Source organism: Chrysochloris asiatica, unplaced genomic scaffold (genome assembly GCF_000296735.1).
Source record: "Chrysochloris asiatica unplaced genomic scaffold, ChrAsi1.0 scaffold00163, whole genome shotgun sequence".
NCBI classification, from domain to species: Eukaryota; Metazoa; Chordata; class Mammalia; order Afrosoricida; family Chrysochloridae; genus Chrysochloris; species Chrysochloris asiatica.
In genome coordinates, this window is record NW_006408681.1 from 5,652,454 (window position 1) to 5,674,779 (window position 22,326).

Sequence of the window (22,326 nt, forward strand, 5' to 3'; positions counted from 1 at the left end):
AGTAGTAAATAGCAAATTTGAAATTAAAATTACTATGTACTTGTTTTGTCTAAATGTTATATTCTTTTGTATCTTGCTTTAAATAACATACTTTCTAATACTTTTCTATAAGATTAGACTGTGTTTGAAGTCCTGGTGTGGAGTTGTGGGTTAATGCACTGGACTGCAAAGTTGGTTTGAACTGCAAGGTTGGTGGTTCAAGCTTACCAGCTGCTCCTTGGAAACCCTATATAGGGTCACTATGGGTCAGAACTGACTCGACAGCACTTAACAACAACAACAGACAGTGTTTAGGACCTGGCGTGGCACTGTATGATAAGCACTGGACTAGTAACCACAAGGTTGGAAGTTCAAACCCATCAGTTGCTTTCAGAAACCCTATATATAGTGTCGCTATGAGTCAGAACTGACTTGGTACAAAACAGCCAGCAAGCTATGGTTTATTCAACCTATTCATTTAAATATCATAATGTTGACAATTACATATGAATTGCTTAGTTTATACTTCTTAAGAGACCTGAGAGGTGGTTTTAAAGGTGCAAATAACACTGCCATCTACTGACAACTAACCCGCTTGCAATTTGAAAACTACAGAATTTTAGGGTAACCCCTTTGGATGAGATACATAATGTAGGATAGCCACTTTTATTAGGGAGCATGTGGATGTCGCTGATCCTTGAGAAACTCATGGATCAATAATGATCAAATAAAATGAATATTCTTAGCTGTTAGAATATTATCCATGTAGTAAGTAAATGACATAGTTGTTACTGTACCTTTTGACTTTGTCTCCATGTTTTTGCTCTTTTCTCCATTGCTTCTTAAAGAGAGTTTAGCACTCTTGTTGATTGGTTGATTAATACCATAAAGTTGGTTCATACTCATAGTAACCCTCTATAGGGTTTCCAGGGAGCGACTTGTGGATTTGAACCACGAACCTTGCAGTTCAAACTGACCTTGTGGTTAAAAAAGAAGTTCTTTTTGTAGTTTAAGGAACTAAACAAATATATATAAAGAATTGGTTTGTTTATAAAATTTCTAGTTAAGTTTTGCAGCATCATTAGGAACTAGCAGAATGCCAAAATAAACTCCACCTATCCCAGAGGAATACTTACAGCCACTTTGAATTAAATTACTTTGTAATTTAATATAAACACAATAATAAAGCACTTCCAGTCTTGTAAAGATGGTTAGAAAATTAAGAAATGTAAGTATTTTTTAAATCCTTGGACCCCAAAAGAAACATGATAATTTATTTGTATCTCTTATAACTTGAGGAAGTCCTGGTGTGGTGCTGTGGGTTAATGCGCCAGACTGCAAAGCCGTTTGAACTGCAAGGTCAGCAGTTCAAGCTTACCAGCTGCTCCTTGGAAACTCTTTACAGGGTTGCTATGGGTCGGAACCAACTCAATGGCACTTCACAACATAACTTGAACTTGTATGAAAGCTTTTATTTTAAGTGAATTATTGTCTCAGTACATTCACATTTTAGATAAAATTGCCTTCTAAAATCCCTTTAGCTAAAATTTCATTATATGTAGATCAAAAGAGATACATAGAGAATTACTCTGTTTCTTATTAGGCATAATTTAACAACTGAAACACATGACCCCCCATATTGATTGGGGTGAGAAAATTATATGTATAAGATTCTTTAAATGTTTCAGAGAAGATTAATTTCTATTTGTATACTTACTGGCATGTTTGTTGACTATATCCATAAGATCTTCTAACTCATGGTCTAGAAATAGCCTAACAAGAAATATTAATTACTTTTTATATCAGTCAATGAAAATTACTGCTTTTCTACAAACACTACTTAGTACCCTGTGTCCCTGTGGGGAACAATATTTTATATGCCGACAATAAACACTATGTAAGGAAGTTGATATTTTGCCAACAGCTAAGTTGGGAATTTCAGGAACATGGACAGTTTCAAATGAGAAAAACATCTGACTTACACAAATCTATTAGTCAGTATCCTTAAAATAGAGTAGTTGTGTGCTTACTTCAGGGCAAGTGTACAGACATGACCCTGTCTCTTGTTTTCCTGACACACCACTAATATAAAAAATGTGGATAGTACAAGACAATAGCAGATGAAAATCTACAAGGATTTGATTTTAAATTAGTTGCCAAAAGTATTGCATCAATACTGAAGAGGACTTATTCTTTGAAAAATATTTTGTACAGTCTGGTTTTGATTACCTTTGCATGAAGCACAGCTGATCTGGGATGTAAACTTCAGTGGTGACCTCAAAATTATTGCTTTCTTATTAATAATAGCTACAATGTATTGAGCTTTTGCCATGTGACAGGCATTGAATTAAGCATGTTATGCGTATGATTTCTTTTGTTTATTTTAAATGTACTTCAGGAGCAAAGAATCTAATAACAGTCCTCCATTTATAATGAGTCAACATCAACTGATTTTTTTCAGTGGTTACGAATTGGGCTGTGAACCGCAAGGTCAGCAGTTCGAAACTACCAGTGGTTCCGCGGGAGAAAGATGAGGCATTCTGCTCCCGTAAAGATTTACAGCCTCGGAAACCCTGTGCAGGGTCACTATGAGTTGGAACCAACTCCACAGCACTTAACAACAACAACAATATTATTTTAATTCATGACCTCATTTTTATTTATAACACTACTGCTAATATTGGAGTTCTGGTATGGATCTTTAGGATAAGCACTTGACCACAAGATTGGTTTGAACTGCAGTAGTTCAAATTCACCAGTCTCTTCTCTTCTGGAGGGTGGATCGCTATGGGTTGGAACCAACTTGATGGCATTTAACAACAACAAATGCTAATATAATATCCACAAGCCCACCTAGAACTAGGACATTATCACTAACATATACCTACACATGTAATCCTACCTTATCATTTATCTACTGTCTCTCCTCTGATCTTATAAGAGATCACACCTACATACAGGTATGTCTCAGAGATATTGCAGGTTCAGTTTCAGTCCAATGCTATAAAGTGAATACAGAAATAAAGTGATTCAAAATTTTTGGTTTCCCAGTGCATGTAAAAGTTATGTTTATACTGCCCTAGAGCCCTGCTTTGATGCTATAGGATAAATAATGGACTGATAACCACATGGTCAGCAGTTCAACACCACTGCTCTCGGAAACCCTATACAAGTTCTATATAAGTTGGAACCAACTTGATGTCACACAACCACAACGACAGTCTACCTATTATGCCACTTTGTAGAGTTGACTTAATGATGTAGATGGAACAAAGCTTTCAGCACCTGAATGTAGAGATCTCAAGAAAAGATTTGATGCATTAAAAAATGACTGAAGATCAGAGGAATTGTGGGATGGCATCAAGAATATCATACATGAAGAAAACATTATGAAACTGTTTGAAATATTGTGATAATTACCAAAACATGACACAGAGACACACAAAGTAAGCACATGCTGTTGGAAAAATGCATGATGAAAGGTTGCCACAAACCTTAAATATGTAAAAGAGAGTATATGCAAAGTGTATTGAAGTGAAGCACAATAAACCAAGACAAGCCTGTAGTCTGAATTTGGAGTTGTAGGATAAGAACTTGACTGCCAACCACAGGGTTGGCAGTTTAAGTCCACCAGCCAGGAAACCTATAGAGGGTTGCTATGAGTCAGAACAAACTTGATGGTACTTAACAACAACAATAGCTCTTTGGGGGCACATAGTGGCTGTGTAGGATAAGCACATGTCTGTGAACCAGAAGGGCAATGGTTTGAGTCCACCAGCCACTCTGTGTGAGAAAGATGAGGCTTTCTGCTCCCTGAAAGATTTACAGCTTTGAAATCCTATACAGGGATTTATGAGTCAAAACTTACTCAAGGACACTTAGCAAGAACAGTTTCTCTTTAAAGAAAAAAAAAGTTTTAGTACCAATATGTATAATTTCTTGTTTATTTTGCTTTACTTTGATGTCTGTAAAAATTAAAGGTTTTAAGTATTTTTTGAGACTTTTTTTTTTTAAACTGTACATTTATGTTGCTAAGATTCATTATATTTGAGGCTTTGGTTTTCCTTTTTACTACTGTATAATATTCTGTGTGTGAATGTTCCCAAAGTTATTTTTTAATTTTCCTGTCACAGTTTTTTGTTTGTTTGTTTGTTTTCATTAGTATGAGCCAGTGCTTCTATAATCATTGAGTTATATATCTCTTGATAGACATATGCAAATTTCTCTTATGTATAGAACCTGGAATGAAATTGTAGGATCATAAATATGTTATATCAAACATTATGAGATTGCATAAGATATTTTTCCAAAGTGACTGAAGTAATGTATGTACACTTTGACCAGAAGAGGTTCATGTTTTTCTTAATCTACATCCCTTTCAACACTTGATATTATCAGACATCTTAATTTTTGTTATTTGTATGTATATAAATTGGCATCTCAATATTTTTGTTTGTATTTCTCTGATAGCTAATGAGGCAAGACATCTCTTATGCTTATTGATCATGTATGTTTATTCTTTTGGTAAATTTGTATTTATTTTTATATTTGGTTTGTCTTTTTTTAGGGATTTGTAGGAGTGCTGTGTAAATTTTTATACTAATACTTTTTGGTTATTTGTGTTTCAATTATTTCACACCAGTTTATGACTTGTGTTATAACTTTTAGTAATGTATATTTTAATATGCAGCATTTCTTCATTTTACATATTTAAATTGATCAATTTTTTTATTTATTGAAAAGAAAATATCGTTGGGGCATGTTACAAGTATTTCATGGTTCAATATTCTCAGAAAGTGATATTATTTTCTCTCTTTGCAGATGAGTAATACAAAGACAGAGAAGTCAAATAGTTTTCCCATAGTCTCAGAGCTTGGAAAGCGGTAATGATAGGTTTTGATACTCTAGTTGATTTGACTCTAAGGCCTATGACTTAGAAAGTTTTCTAATGAGAATCTGGTTCTCTCATTTCACTTTCTTTTGTCCAAAACCTTACATTGGGTTTAAGTATTCTTTTAGATTAAGTATTTTCTTCAGTCTTTTCAATCTGTGAATATAACCATATGCTTATGTTACTGTGTATAAATATATTTACCATGAATTTATTTAATTCATATGTTTATTCATTCACTTGCTTGTTTTATTGAGCAATCATTTCATGGAAGAATTTGCATATACAACCTGCCAGTTGTTATTGTTGATATGTGCCGTGGAGTCGGTTCTGACTCATAGTGACCCTGTACAGGGTTTCCGAGGCTATAAATATTTACAGGAACAGAAAACCTCATCTTTCTCCCGTGGAACAGTTGGTAGTTTCGAAGTGCTGACTGTGAGATTAGCAGCCCGATTCGTAACCACTACGCTACCAGAGCTCCTTAGCCTGCCAGTAGGAATGATGAAACTAGAAATTTAAAGTGCTAGTGTTTTGTAAAAAAAAAAAAAAAGTTGTCTTTATCAACATATTTAATACTACATTTCATTTAGGTACAATGACTTCGTGTTCCTGATATGAAGGGCCACTCAGTGGAAATAGTGGTAGACTTCCATTGAGTGTACCTTCATATCTCTTTTGTATGATATTTCTGAATTGATCATTTCAAAGTTACTTATAGATATGCATCTTTCATGAATAAAATCATCACAAAGATTGCAAATATGTGAACTAAGTTTCACGTTGCAACCAAACAAAATGACTGTCAAAACATGGTATAAAGATCATTTCAAGTGATTAAACATTTACTAAATATTTCTATGTTGTTAGGGGCTGATGATGCAAAGGTTAATGACAAAGTCTTTGACGTTCAGAAGCTTATAACCTGGGTATGAAGAATGAGCAGAAAGTAAGCCAGTTTCTGTAGTCCTAAGAGTTAGAACCACAACTTGTCTGTCAATTTGTCATAATGTGGTAGCTTGTATGTTACTGTGATGCTGAAAATAGTGTCCCTGGTATTTTAAATATCAACAGTGTTACCCATGTTGGGAAAGTTTCAGCAGACCTTTCAGATGTAGACAAGCTAGTAAGAAAGAGATTCAAACCACTTACAAAAGCATAGCCACTGAGAACATTATTCATAGCAGTAGAACATTGACAGATATAGTACTGAAAGAAAAGTTGCTCAGGTTGGAAGGCAGACACTCACAAAATGACTAGGGAAGAGCTACCTCACCAAAGTAGAGTTGACTTCAGTGATTTAAATGAGGCAAAGTTTTCAGCATCTGAATTTAGAGATCATCTCAAGAAAAGATTTGATGCATTAAAATATAATGACTGAAGATCAGAGGAATTGTGGGATGGCATCAAGAACATCATACATGAAGACAACAAAAGGCCATTAAAAAGACAGGAAAGAAAGAAAATACCAACACATACATTAGGAGAAATTCTGAGACTTGCTTTTTAATGTAGAGAAGCTAAAGCAAATGGAAGAAATGATTAAATGAAAGAGCTGAACAGAAAATTTCAAAGGCTATATCAAGAAGACACAGTAATATAATGAAATGAGCAAAGACTTGTCGTTAGAAAACCAAAAGGGAAAACACACTCAGTTTTTCCAAGCTGAAAGAACTGAAGAAAAAAATTCAAGCCTTGGGCTGCAATATTGAAGGATTTTTATGGGCAAAATAATTGAAAAATGCAGGAAACATCAAAAGAATATGGAAGAACTATAGAGTTACTACACCAAACAAAAGTAGTTGATGTTCAGCCATTTCAAGAGGTAGTGTATGATCAAGAACTGATTGTATTAAAGGAAGACATGCAAGTTTCACTGAAGCCATTGGCAAAAAACAAAGCTTGAAGACATAGAAACAGTTCAAAAGTTTCAACAAACTGATGCAATGCTGGAGGGACGTACTTTTCATTGCTAAGAAATTTGAAAGATAGCTGAATGCGAGAAAAATATATTTGTGCTCATTCCAAAGAAATGTGACCCGAAGGAATGCAGAAATCACAGAACAATATCATTAGTATTACAGGTAATTAAAATTTTGTTGAAGTTAAGTCAAAGACTTTTGCAGTAGTACATTGACATGGGCCTACCATAAAGTAAAACCAGATTCAGAAGAAGATATGGTTGCTGACATCAGATGGATCTTGCCTGGTAGCAGAGAGTACCAGAAAGACATTTAGTTGTATTGACTATGCAAAGGTATCCGACTGTGTACATCATAACAAACTATGGATACATTGTGATGAATGGGCATTCCAGAATACTTAATTGTGCTAATGAGGAACTTACACATAGAGGAAGAGGCAGTCGTTTGAACAGAACTAGGGGACATGGAATCATTTGAAATTAGGAAAGGTGTGCATCAGATTGCATCCTTCCTCCATAATTCTTCAATCTGTATGTTGGGCAAATAATTTGAGAAATTAGATTGTGTGAAGAAGTACATGGCATAAGGAATAGAGGAAGACTCATCAACAACCTGCAATATGTAGAAGACACAATCTTACTTGCTGGAAACGAAGAGGACTTAAAATATTTACTGATGAATATCAAAGGCTACAAGTCTTCAGTATGGATTTTACCTCAATATAAAGAAAATAAAATCCTCACAACTAGATCAGTAAATAATATCATGATAAATGGAGAAGAGGTCAAAGTCAAAGACTTCATTTTATTTGGATAGATAATCAATGCTCATGGAAGCAGCAGTCAAGAAACCCTATAACATTTTGCACTAGGCAAATCTGCTGCAAAAGACCTATTTGAAATGTTCAAGGTTAATGATGTCAGTTTGAGGACTAAGGTACACCTGATCCATGCCATGGTATTTTTGATAGTGTCATATGCATGTGGAAGTTGGGCAGTGAATAAGGAAGACTGTATAAAAATTGATGCAGGTGTTTTAGAAGAATATTGAAAGTACCATGGAGTGCCAGAAGAGCTAATAAATCTTAGCAGACAGGTCTTGGAAGAAGTACAGCCAGAAAGTTCCTTAAAAATGATGGTGAGATGTTGAGTGTCATACTTTGAACATGTTGTTAGGAGGCCTGTCCCTGGAAAAGTACATAATGCTTGGAAGAGTGGAGGGTCAGCAAAAAAGAAAAAGACCCCCAGTGAGGTGAATTGACACAGTTGCAACAATGGGCTCAAATATGGCAACAGTTGTGAGGCTGGCGCAGGACAGGACAGTGTTTTGTTCTGTTGTGCTTAGCACTGTTATGATAACAGAACTGACTCAGTACACCCAGCAATAATAGCAGCAAGGGAATGGATAGAATTTTAGCAAAGTTCGAAGTCTAAGCAAACATAAACACACTTATGACTATTCTAATTGAAGAGGAAGTGGCCTTGGCTAGAGCTAGAGGGAGAACTTCTAACTAAGGAATGAAGTGCGGAAGCATTCAGCCCCGAGAGCTAATGCAACCAAAGACTTTAGCTTTACTAACACCAGATTCTTGTTCAACACTGTTGTTGTTGTTGTTGTTGTTGTTGTTATGGGTCTGTTCCGACCCTTAGCGACCCTGTTTAGGGTTTCCAAGGAGCAGCTGGTGAGCTTGAACAGCCGACCTTGCAGTTCAAACAGCTTTGCAGTCTGGTACATTAACCCACAGCGCCACACCAGGACTCCTTGATCAACACTAGCTATACCATAATAAGGAGTCCTGGTGTGGTGCTGCGGGTTAAGGTGCTGGACTGCAAAGTCGGTTTGAACCACAAGGTCAGAGTTCAAGCTCACCAGCTGCTCCTTGGAAATCCTATACAGGATTGCTTTGAATTGAAACCAACTCGATGGCACTTAACAACAACAAATGGCCATACTATTTATGGCTCATTGACATTCCTAAAATAAATTATTCTTACCTTTCTTAATTTAATATTTCTGATGTCCGTATCTCCCATTACCAATTTTTGGCCATGGCTAACAGTGGGATTAAAATCTGTGATCCCTATACTGTGAAGGCCCTGGATCCAGAGAAAGATAGATGCCAAGACACATGGAGATCATCAAGGAATTCTGGGCCTACAGAGGCTGAAAGAAGTCAGTATTTGTATTACATTCATCATGTTGTGCAACCTCACCAGTGTCCTTTTCTGAATAATTCTACCACCATTAGCAGAAACTCAGTGCATCCTGTACATTAGCTACCCCTTTCTTCCTCCCGCCCCTAGTAACTACTACCAAGCTTTGTTTTCTATTTTCCAACTCATTATAGGTCAGCTCATACTCATATAGTATTTATCCTTTTGTGGTGGATTTATTTAAGTTTCATCCATATTGTAGCTTGCATTACAACATTGTATTAGTTATCTAGTGTTGCTGTAATAGAAATTTATAAAACAGAAATTTATTTTCTCACAGTTTGGGAGACCAGAAGTCCGAATGCAGAGCACTCGCTCTGGTACAAGGTCCTTGACTTGTTTCAGCCTGTGTAGACCCAGGATTCCTTGGAATCTCCATGTGTCTTGGCATCTACCTGTCTTTGTATCCTGGAGCTTCACAGTATAGGGACCCCGGATCCAAAGGATGCACTCAACTCCTGGTAGTTGGTCCTCTTCTCTGCTTACTTCTCTCTCAATTTTTCTCTTGTAAGATAAAAGATGTTGGGAATCTCCCTTACATCGGATAAGGGCTAAAGGGGTTAAGGATGGTATATGTCACCTTTGGAGTCCTAATATGGTACTCCAGGATAAGCACTGGACTATTAATGGTAACGCCAGAAGTTTAAACTCTTCAGCTCAGTTACTTCTCAGATACCCTGTAAAGGATTTGCTTTGAGTCAGAATTGACTTGCGGGCACTTAACAACAATAATATACCACCTTAATCTTATTGGCACATCCTATCAGAGGATCATCACAAAGCTGCCAAATTGTTGATAATCATGGCCCCTCTGTGCTGAACACATGTTTTGGAAATGCACAGTTCAATCCATGTCACATGTCATTTCTATTTATGGCTGAGTAATAATTCCATTTTATACATATGCCACATTTTGTTTCTCTATCTATTGAATGACATTTCTACTTTTGTTTCCACGTTTTGGTTGTTGTGAATTGTGCTGCGAAGAAGATTGACTTACAGTAACTTGTTTGAGGTTCTATTTTCATTTCTTTGGGTTATATAAGTCTAGAAAACAGTCAAACTTTACCCTCATTTCTTGGCCACATGATAGATTCACATTCATTTGTTTGATGAACCAACAAAGTATTTTCGATAGCAGCTGAACCATGTTATATTTCTACCAGCAATGGATGAACCTTCCGGTTTCTCCATATCCTTGCCAACCTGTTATTTTCAGGTTTTCTTGTTTGCTATCATAATCATTCTAGTGGGGTGGGATAGTATTACATTCTGGTTTTGATTTGCAGTTCCCTAATTGGACCCCTTGAAGCACTGCAGGATAAATACTGGACTGCTAACCACAAAGTTGGCAGTTCAAACCCACCAGCTGCTCTGTAAGAGACAAATGAGCCAGTCTGCTTCATAAAAGATTTATCATCTTGGGAAAACTATACGTTCGAATTGGAATTGATTCAATGGCAGTGAGTTTGGTCCTGTGTGGCTCTATAGGATAAACACTGAAATGCTGACTGCAAGGTGTACGGTTCAAACCCACCAACTGTTCCTGGAAAACCTATACGGAGTCACTATGAATTGGAACCAACTCGATGGTACTTAACAACAATCACAAAATATAACATTGAGCATCTTTTCATGAGCTTAACCATTTGTATACTCTTTTGGGAAATATGTATTCAAGTTTTTGTCCATTTTAAAGTTGTATTGTTTGTCTTTTTGTTGTTTCCTTAGAAGTTTTCATAAATATTTATTATAATACATTTTGTACAGTCACTTTTCTGTATTAGATTATAGGGAAATAGTAAGCCTTAGGTTTGTTGTGTCTTGTCAGATCATCTTTTTGTAGAATAAATATTTTGACGGTTTCGTTTTTCATGTATGCATGTTAATAATATTTATATTTGTAATTTTCAATATAAAATTTAGTACTTTTCTTCATGATTGTGGGATTTATTAGGGAAGTAACATGTTAGAATTCAGGATCAGAAGTTATTCAGGATATAATTCTTTGGTGAGGACAGCTTCTTCTCATCCATGCCTGCAGGCACAACTCCCTCAGGCCCTTTGCCTTTTGACCCCATAACCTCTCGAGTATACCACAATTTGTAAGTTAAATTTGGCTAATAAACTTGGAAATGTATAATTATTTTTACTTCTTATAAATTATATTAACTGTTATAATTTAATGGCATTTTATGTTTGTAGGTGTGTGTGGTAGGGGAAATAGTAAAATTTAGCCAAGTAGATTGAAATACTAATTTTTAAACTAGATTGTTTATTAGCGTCATCAGGAAAGCTTTTGAATATGTTGGTATCTAGGTCCTGCCCCATGCCAATGAAATCAATTTTGGTTATGGACCTAAATATCATTATTTTATAAAAGCTCTTCGTTTCTGAAATGGCAGTAATAACACTTACTCAGCCTCTTTTACATGGTTGTCCTGATAATTTAATTTTAAAATATATTCAAACACTGTTGATAGAGTAATATTTGAAATAAAAATGTTATGTGATATTAAAGCATTATAGCTAAAGTTACCCTGGCCTTGTGGTGTATGTACTCAGTTGTTAACTGAAGATCATAGGTTCAGACCCATTACCAGTTCACCAGTATTTTGTTTTGTTTTGGTTTTGTTCTGCTTCTCTAAGCAAGCAGTGAGCCCCTCAAGGGCAGTGTATTATTGCTGTATGCCATGGAGTTGATTCTAACTCATAGCGACCCTATCCAACAGTTATTGTTGTTGTTGTTAAGTGTCATCCAGATGGTTCCAACCCATAGAAACCTATATAGGGTTTCTGAGGAGCAGCTGGTAGGTTTGAACCACCAACCTTGTGGTTCAAATTGACCTTGCATTTGGCAATGGCAAATTCAAGAGGAGTGGCATAAGCATTCAGCATCAAAAAGAACATTTCAGGATCTATCTTGAAATACAAATTCTGTGATAGGATAACATCCATAAGCCTGCAAGGAAGAACCGGGACTTCTGATGTGGAGCTGTAGGATCAGCACTGGACTGTGAATCACAAGGATGGCAGTTCAAACCCACCAGCTGCTCCTTGAAAACCCTATTCAGGGTCACTATGAGTAAGAACTGACTCCATGGTACTTAACAACAACAGTAACAAGGTAGACCAGTTAATACCACTGTTGTTCATATTTATGCACCAACCATTAAAGCCAGTCCTGATCAAATTGAAGAATTCTACCAACTTCTTCAGTCTGAAATCAATCAAAGTTGCAATCCATATTTATTGATAATTACTGGTGATTGGATTGTGAAACTTGGAAACAAAAAGAAATGATCAGCAGTTGGAGAGCATGATCTTGGTGATAAAACTGGTGCTGGAGATTACATGACAGAATTTTGCAAGACAAATGACTTATTCATTGTAAATACCTTCTTTAAACAACATAAAAGGCAATTATACACATGGACCTCACTAGATGGAATGCACAGGAATTAAATTGACTGCATCCATGGAACGAGATAGTAAGAAAACTCAACATTATGAGCCAAAACAAGGCCAGGGGCAGTCTGTAAAATAGACTATCAATTGCTCATATGCAAGTTCAGACTGAAGTTGAAGGAAATTAAAGCAAATCCACTATAGCCAAAATTTGATCTTGAATATATTGCACCTGAATTTCCAGGCCATCTCAAGAACAGATTTGGTATATTAGACACTAATGACCAAAGACCAAAAGAGCTTTTGGATGATATCAAGAACAATATACAGGAAGAAAGCAAAAGGTCATTTAAAAGGCAGGAAAGAAAGAAAAGACCAAATGGATATCAAAAGAGACTCTGAAATTTGCTAACCAGCATAGAGATGGTAAAGCAAATGAAAGAAATGAAGAAGTCAAAGAGCTGAACAGAAATTGTCAAAGGGCAACTTGAGAAGATGAACTTAAATATTAAAATGAGACATTCGAAGATCTGAAGTTAGAAAATCAAAAGGGAAGAAAATACTCAGCATTTCTCAAGCTGAGAGAACAGAAGTCAAATTTCAAGACATGACTTTCAATACTGAGGGATTTTATGGGCAAAATATTGAATGATACAGAACGCATCAAAAGAAGATGGAAGGTATCCACAGAGTCACAGTACCAAAAAGAAATAGTCAATATTGAACCATTTCAAGAGATACCATATAACCTATGGTACTGAAGGAAGAATTTAGGGTACTGAAGGAAGAAGTCCAAGCTACACTAAAGGTATTGGCAAAAAACAAGGCTCCATGAATTGACAGAATACCAGTTGAAATCTTTTCAATAAGCTGATGCAGCACTGGAGACACTCATACATCCCAAAATTTGGAAGAGAGCTACCTGGGCAACTGATTGTAAGAGATCTATATCTATGCCCATTCCATAGAAAGGTGACCCAACGAAATGTGGAAATCACTAAACAATATCATTAATATCACATGCAAGTAAAATTTTGCTGAAGATAGTTAAAAAATGGTTTCAACATTATATTGACAGAGAAGATGTGGAACTAGTGATGCCCTTGCTGACGTCAGATGAATCATGCTGAAAACAGAGAAAATCAGAGTATTGTGCTTTATTGACTATATAAAAGCTTTTGATTGTATGGATCATGATAAGCTATGGATAGCATTATGAAAAATATATATTCCAGAATACTTGAACGTGCTCATTAGGAACTTCTATATAGGCCAAGAGGCAGAACTTTGAAAAGAACAAGGGGATACTGAATGCTTTAAAATCAGGAAAGGTGTGTGTCAAAGCAGTGCATTCTGTCACCATACTTATTCAGTCTGTATACTGAGCAAATAATTCAAGAAGCTGGATTATATGAAGAAGAGCTTGGCATCAGGATTGGATGAAGACTCAATAACAACTTGTGATGTGCAGATGATAGAACTTTGCTTACTGAAAACAAAGAGGACTTAAAATATTTACTTATGAAGATCAAATACCACAGCCTTCAGTGTGGATTGTACCTAGATGTAAAGAAATTAAAAATCTTCACAACTGGACCAATAAAAAACATTATGATAAATGGAGAAAAAAGATTGAAGTTGTCAAAGACTTAATTTTGCTTGGATCAACAATCAACAGTCATGGAGACAGCAGTCAAGAAATCAAATCATTTATTGCACTAGGCAAATCTGCTGCACAAGACCTCTTTAAAGTAATTTCAAAAGCAAAGATACCAGTTTGAGGACTAAGGTGTGTCTGACCCAAATCATGATATTTTCAGTTGCTTTATATGCATGTGAAAGATGGACAATGGATAAGGAAGGTCGTAGAAGAATTGATGCACTACGATGTTGGAGAAGAATATTTAAAGTACCATGAACTGTCAGAACACACAAATCTGTGTTGGAAGTACAGCCAGAATGCTCCTTGGAAGCAATCTTGGCAAGACTTCACCTCTCGTATTTTGGACACATTATCATGAGGGCTTAGTCCCTGAAGAAGAACACTGTGCTAGGTAAAGTGGCAGGTCAGCAAACAAGAGGAAGACCCACAATAAGATAGATTTACACCATGGCAGCAGCAATGGGCTGAAGCCTAATAGCAGTTGTGTGGCTGATGCAGGACCAGGCAGTGTTTCATTTTGTTTTGCATAGGGTCTCTGAGATTTGGAACCGACTCGATGGCACCTAACAACAACAACGCATCTTTTATAGAAGCAGAAAGCCTCATATTTCTCCTGCAAAATGAAGACTAGTACTTAAGAATTGCTTAATAGTGCCTGCTCCCAACACATACTCAAACATATACATTCCAGTTTTCAAAGGCACCATCTTCTTTAACATAGGAAAGTGTTAGGAAACTTATAAAGACCTCTGGACTGTGTTGCTAGAGTCGCATTGTCACTGTCCAGTGATTTTCTTCATTGCAGTGGGAATCCTTTCATCTCTCTCCCATCTACTGTTGAATGATTTAAGTTACTGAAGTATGCCTATTGATTTGCTAGGAGACCTTTGCATCCAACTTTATATTTTTAAATTCTGTTTTCATCCTGTTTCCAGAGAACTTTGGTGAGAGAATTAACCCACAACCATCAATGGAACTGCCTTATTCCTACTTCATATCACTCAGAATAAGAACCACCACAACTAACAGCTAATTACTTGGCTTCAGGCAGGATTCTAAGAGTTTTAAATGTATGGTCTCATTTAATCCTTACAATAGTATAATGAAGATGGTACCATTACTATTCAGATTAGTAGATGAGGCATGGAGGCACAGGTCCATACATCTAGTGATGTTCTGGAGGAATCCCACACCAGCTTCCAAGAGGCATTTGTTCACATGTTTTCTCAATAGTACATATTCAGTAGTCACCTTGGCAGTTGGTATCGGTCATGATGAAATATTTTCAGCATCGTCTATAACACCTGTTGCCATCGAGATGATTCTTACTCATGAAACCCTATATGACAGCATAACACTTCTCCACAGTGTTTCCCAGGCTCTCTCTCTCTCTCTCTCTCTCTCTCTATATATATATATATATATATATATATAAATATATTTAATGTTTTATTGTGAATTATGTGATAGTTTACATTGGAGAACATTAGTTTTACCTTCATTCTATCATATATCGTTTCATTGCCATGGTTACAATCCCCTCCATGCATCATCAACCAACCAAAGGGTATACCCTGCAAGCCTGCCCCCCACACACCCCCGGTCTTCAGCACACAGTCACTCTCTTTCTCTGGATCTAAAGGCCCCAGCTGCTCCATCTCTCTACGTCATCGTCTATGTCAGGCCTTATTTTTATGTAAGAAGATTGCCTCATCTTTTGTCTCTGGAGTGGCTAGTGGGTTTGAAGTGCCAACCTTTTGTTTAATAGCTGAGTGCTTAGCCACTGCACCACCAGAGATCCTTTTTTGTAGCACAGGTACTGTTTGGGGAAACTGCTGAAAATCCAGCCCCCTCCCCACTTTTTTTTTTTTTTTTTCTACCTAGAGAGCTGGTGTACTTTCACTTCATGGTGTTACAGTCAACTTGAATCACTTTCTCTCTTCCAGGCATATCAACTGTTATTGGTTAGAATCAACATGTGGGGATTGGCAGGCAGGATAATGGAATTTATAAGAAAAGAGAACCTCCATACATAGAAACATGAAGCTCCGATGCCATCTGATCTCTGTAAAAATAAGAACAAACAGTATCATTTTGAATTCTGTAGGTGAGATTTGGGCACCTAAAGCCATTGTGATGCTGTGGATTAGTGCACTGGACTGCTAAATTGGTTTGAACCACAAGGTTGGTGGTCCAAGCTCCCCAGTTACCCCCTGGAAACTCTATACAGGGTCGCTATTGGTTGGAACTGACTTGATAGCACTTAACAACAACAATAATGAGTGAATTTTACTTAGTTTCATGATAAACATTTGCTCAAAGAACTTTAAAGAAAAATTACCAATTTTTGTCTAATACATTGTTTGGAAATGTTTTTTTCCTGTTGGAGAAAGTCATTTCACCAGTAACAGTAAAAACAGATTTTGTTCACTGAGGGAGGATGGGGATGAAAAGGATGGGTTGGGGAAGTGAGGTTAGCTGGGGAAGAGAAACAAGTCTCTCTGAGAATGCTGGAAATGAATTGGTAAAAGTATCAGAGGGTGTAAGGTTTTTATTCCTGTATTCATCTCTTCAGCAAATGTGTTTTAGCACCTACTATATATTCGTCCTGGTGTGGTGCTATGGAATATAGCACTGGACCACAAGGTTAGTTTGAACCACAAAGTCTGTGGTTCAAACTCACCAGCTGTTCCTTGGATACCCTTTTCAGGATAATTTTGAACCAGAACCAATTAGGCCACATTTAACAACAACAACAACAATATACATGTACGGGGAGTTGTGGTGGCTCTCTATGATAAGCACTAGACTGTGAACTAAAAGAATGGTGGTTTGAACCCATCAGTTACTCTCTGGGAGAAAGATGAGGCTTTATGCTCCTGCAAAGATATACAGCCTCGGAAACTCTGTACAGGGTCTTTATGAGTAGGAACCAACTTGATGGCACTTAACAATAACAATATGTGTATGGAGTCTTGGTGTGGCACTGTGGGATATGCACTAGACTGCTAACTGCAAGGTCGGTGGGTCAAATCAACTAATGTGCCCCTGTGAGTCAGAACTGACTTGATAGCACTTAGCAACAACAACGAAAACACTTAGAAAGGGAGTGTGATAGCCACAAGTTTGGTGGTTCAAGCCCACCAGCAATCCATGGGAGAAAGATAACGCTTTTCTGGTCCTGCAAAGATGTACAGCCTATGAAACCCTATGCAGGGTTGCTATGAGTCAGAAGCAACTCGACTACACTAAACAACAATAATATGAGCACAAGGAGTGCAGGTGGCACTGTGGGTTAGGTATTGGTCCAGTAACCACAGGGTCAGTGGCTGATAGCCACCAGCTGCTCTTTGTGAAAAAGATGAGGCTGTCTGTTCCTATACAGACATACAGTCTTGGGAACCCTATATAAGGTGACTATGACTCAGAATTGACTCAGTGCTAGTGAGTATATATGTATACAAGGTAAGGAGCTCTGAAGTGCTTGACTTCATCTAAAGGTCAGTGATTTGAACCCACCACTGTTCTGTGGGAGGAATATGTGACATCCTGCTTCTGTAAAGATTACAGCTTTAGAAACTGCCTATGGAACAATTCTATCCTGTCCTATCAGGCCGTTATGAGCTGAAATGGACTCTACGACAATGGATTTGGTTTATGTACAAGTCAGACCATACTGTCTTCCTTCACTGAATTCACCATTGACCAGGGAATGACAGTTTGTTAAAACAAATGATTGCAATAAAGCATGAGAACATGTTACAACAAGGGAAGTATGGAAAGCAATGAGCAATTTAACAGTGGTATTTCTCCTAATGTGGTGCTGTGGATCAACACTGGACTGTGAATCACAATGTTAGCAGTTCAAACCATCACTGCTCCTTGGAAACCCTAAACAGGGTTGCTATGAGTCCAAACTGACTCACCTGCATTTAACAACAACAAAAATAAGGTTAGGAAAGATCTCCCAAAGAACAGTGCCTCATTTTAGGCAGATTTCATTTTAATCTGAAATATGAGTGTGGCAGTCAGTGGTGTGTAAGGGGTAGGTTGTATGCAGGGTGAGCCTGTTCCGGAGAGAGAAAACAGAAATGAGCTAGCTTTATTTGAAATTGTGACATTACCAATGAACAAAACCTTACCAATGACTGCACCAACATGGGAGGTACAGAAAACAGTGAAGTTCTCTAAGGCTTATAACATTTAAACAGCATGGTGGAGGCAAGAAGAAATCAACCTTGTGCTGGAAGAATGTGCTCAAGTGATTATCTCACTAGCAGAAGTGAGAGAATAACAAAGTTTGGTGGGAATGCCAAGCAGAAAGAGATTATTCTCTTAGGGTAAGGATAATCCAAGACTCTTTAAAGAGTTGGCATTTGCTGTTATCTTTAAAGAATGAGCAGAATGACTCTGCAGTGTGTAGAGTGAGCTCAGGGCTGTTTGTAGTTTGTCTTTGTCTTTGTGTTTTGACCATTGCCTTATTTGTTCAGCTAGGATTGTGTCTAAGCAGAGCCTCCGCATCTGTCCTTAACCTCAACTGCAGCCTTATCCTTTTACCTATGTGCCGAACCCTCCTGGCTTACCTTCGAGGATCCCAGAAGGTAAGGAAAACAAAACATGTAATTGCAGATTCCAGTAAAAAATCAAGTATAATAATAATGTAAGTTCTACTTAGTTTACCTTATAGCAGGGGTGGAGAACATTTTTTCTGCTAAACTTTATAAAATTATTCATGGGCCATACAAAATAATCAACTTAAAATTTACAATGCTATATTTGGTCAAACATTTAATTAACTCACCCCTAATCTGATGTGGCATCCTTGTGTGGTGCTGTTGGTCAATACGCCGGACTTCAAAGTTGGTTTGAACTGCAAGTTGACAGTTCAAGCTCATCAGCTGCTTCTTGGAAACCCTACACAAGATCACTATGGGTTGGAACTGACTCAATGGCACGTAGCAACAACAGCAACGACAACCGGCTTGAAGAGATAATCTTAATTAGACAGTGATGTTATATATGTGGTATTTATGTTGTGACACAAAAGATGATAGAAAATAGAAACATGCTTGGGTAATCTGCCGCATCCAACAATGGCTATTCCCTGCGACCTGCACAGAGAGATTAAACCCCAGTAGGGGCAACAGGAGATTAGAAAAAAGGAAGACACAAAAGAATTAAGTAAAAGTTGGGACCAGGTGGGACACAGCACTCTGATGGAGAGCCTGTGATGCAGACCAGAGTCAGCATGTTTGTTTATTTTATACACATATCAAAAGGAGGTGCTGAGGGCAGGGAAAAGAGTACAAAAACATCTGGTGATGTTTGTACATGGAGTTAGCGGGTCCTTATTAGAAGAATGCAATTTGTAGTTGCTAGGGAAACAGAAATAGAGTAGCGAGATGTTTTTGCAGACTAGACTGAAGGCCATGGCTGCATACAAGGAAAGACTGCAAATTCCTTGTTCACTGAGGCAGGCTTTGCAAGTTCCTCAGGGGGCAGCCTGACCTGGGAACAGCCCGATTGATTTTCTGGATCACAATTGTTCAGTTGCAGTCTTTTGGTTAAACTACCCCCAAGTCTGAGACCTTCAGTTTAGTTGCTCCCAACAGTAATCATTCTGCTAAAACTAAACCGAGATACTTTTCCATTTGTGATTACCTTCATGCATATGTGTGTGGGTGAGTGTGTTCTTTTCCTCACTAAGATAATGAGGTACTGCTGGATAGATGCTAATATTACAAAGGTTGTTAATTAGAGGTAGCTTTGATATTTTGTGAAGTTCATATCAGTAGATTTACTCTAGTAAAATCTCTCAACCTTTTCATGTAATTATAATGGGAAACTCTTTACTTTTAAAGCAGTAATTTGTGGAAATACCTCTTTCCCTAGGTTGCCTACCATTGTAAAATGCTAGAGTTTGGTCCCTGTGGCTAGCCATTGGCTTGGTGTGAAGAACAAGAAGAAAAATGTCAGGAAATTAAAAGTGTCCACCTAAGTCTGTCAGCATTTAATAAGTCTGCAATAATTGTCCCCTGGTGTGAAACATAGGTGTTCAAAGATGCTTGACATTTTCCTGTAAGATTAAGCAGGCATTTAAAACGATAGATGGCTTGCTTCATTAAAAAATAATTTATTTTTGGACTGCAAAAGGAAATCATATAATATAAAATTCAAATATCTCTGAAATTTGCTAAGTAATCAAGGAAAAGTTTCTCTTAATTTCGCCCTACCAGGACAATCACTGATGATATTTTGAATAAATATCATGTATTACCATCAATTTTAGAAAATATAGCATCATAATTTAGATTATTTTATATTTTTTTATCCAATGATATACCTTGCATGTCTTTCCAGATTGATACAGATAGGCTCCTCAGATTTTCTTTAAGAGTTTAAGAATGTCCTGTTGACTAGATATATCATAATTTATCTTACCAACTTTTAATTGATGGGACCTGCAATATTTTTGAATTCTCTATATTATGAACAGTGGTACAGTGAAAAAGTTGGTACATATATCTTACTTGTTATGTCACTTTTATTAAAGTAAATTATTTTATTTAGGTTCCAAGCAGGCGGACAAGAAGGCTGTTGGATAAAAGCAGAATGTTTCATATAACATGTGGGGTTACTATCTGTGTTTTCTCAGGTAAGATATCCAAAAGATGTTAAATATCACACTGTTGTTGTTAAATGCCATCGAGTCAGTTCTAGCTCATAGATACCCCATGCAAAACACTGCCTAATCCTATGCCATTCTCAAAATTATTCCTGTGTTTGAGTTCACTGTTGCAGCCACCATGCCAATTCACCTCATTGAGAGTGTTCCGCTTTTTCACTGACCCTCTATTTTACCAAGCATGATGACCTTCTCCAGTGACTGGTCCCTGCTGATAACATGTCCAAAATATGTGAGAGGAAGTCTGGCCATCCTTGCTTATAAGGGGCAGCTTTACTTCTTTCAAATACAGATTTGTTTTTTCTTCTGAAAGCCCATAATATAGTCAATGTTCTTTGTTAACACCATAATTAAAATGCATCAGATCTCATTCAGTCTTACTTACTTACTGTCCAACTTTCACCTGCCTATGAAGTAATTAAAAATATTCTTATAATTAAGCATTTAATAAATGTTATCTTTATTGTTCTCTGTAAATTATCTGCAATTACTAAATTATGATTTTGAAATTATGTAGTTTTATTTCCCACTCATTATGTTTAAACAAGGGTATTTAGGAGGGGAACTACAGAAAATATGTCTGTGGTATGATTATTTTTGTGTGTTATAGTAATGAAGTGTTATAGTAATTATAACCAAGCTGGTAATAATCTGTTTTTGAAAGTAAATAATTTCCTTTGGCAAGATTGAAAGAAACAGACTAAAATTTCAAGCTCTGAAGGTGTGATATGACTTGAGTTTAAAAGTCCATGATTCGAATGTAAAATGTAAATGCTTATAATATGATTCCACCCAAATTATATTTAATATAATTTTTTATTTTAATAATTGGGTAGAAGAGTAAATGTCAGAATTTATGGAAATTTGTCTTGCTCCATTCCAAATTTAAAAATAGAGTGAGGATCTTTTATTTTTATGTCATTTAAAAGTGAGTTTATACTCTCTGCATTTTAATCATACTTTTAACATTTTTTGAACAAAAAGCAGTAGAGATAGTGATGAAGTACATGGACTTGGAGTCATATTGCTTACATTCTATCCCCATCTGCTCTTTTGTGTTACTGTGTACCACTGCCTTCTGGATTCTGTTTATTTAACTGTAAAATGGATTGACAGTAGCAACTACATCATAGGTAATTGTAAGGTTACAAGTAGAAAATACACATAAAGTTCTTAGAATTAGCTATTATAATTTACAGCCTCAATTTTATTGATCCTAGTAGCATTGTACATCCCATTCGACTTGGTTGCTATTATGATACAATTGCTTTGATTCTAAGGGCATTTTCACAGGGTATTTATGATGACCATTTTGATTCAGCAATGTTTTGATGCAGCCATTGCAAAAATATCATTAAATTTTTAGCTTTGTCAAAATTGTCAAGTGTTGTTGAATCAGATATCCTCAAACTACTATACTTTAAGTATCTTCTCACTGGCAGTCCCCACCTTTGTAGGTGAGAGATGGTAAGAGATTCAGGAATGTGATTGTGAAGACACCAGTGTAATTCAAGGTTTGGGATGGAAAAGGGCCCAGGATGAGATGAGACTCAGGAAAAAAA

The 22,326-nt window shown here is 36.7% G+C and overlaps 1 protein-coding gene across 3 annotated transcripts in view; it reads left to right on the top strand.

Annotated features, from left to right (window-relative positions):
- NOX4 (NADPH oxidase 4) overlaps positions 1–22,326 on the top strand; it is a 258,255-nt gene that overhangs the window by 36,483 nt on the left and 199,446 nt on the right. For 2 of the 3 annotated variants that reach the window (XM_006871214.1, XM_006871213.1), the window contains exons 3-4: positions 18,570–18,680; positions 20,650–20,734. In XM_006871214.1, the coding sequence (XP_006871276.1) occupies positions 18,570–18,680; positions 20,650–20,734 (196 nt within the window). The remainder of the gene's footprint in view (positions 1–18,569; positions 18,681–20,649; positions 20,735–22,326) is intronic. The other variant, XM_006871215.1, reaches the window with a different exon arrangement.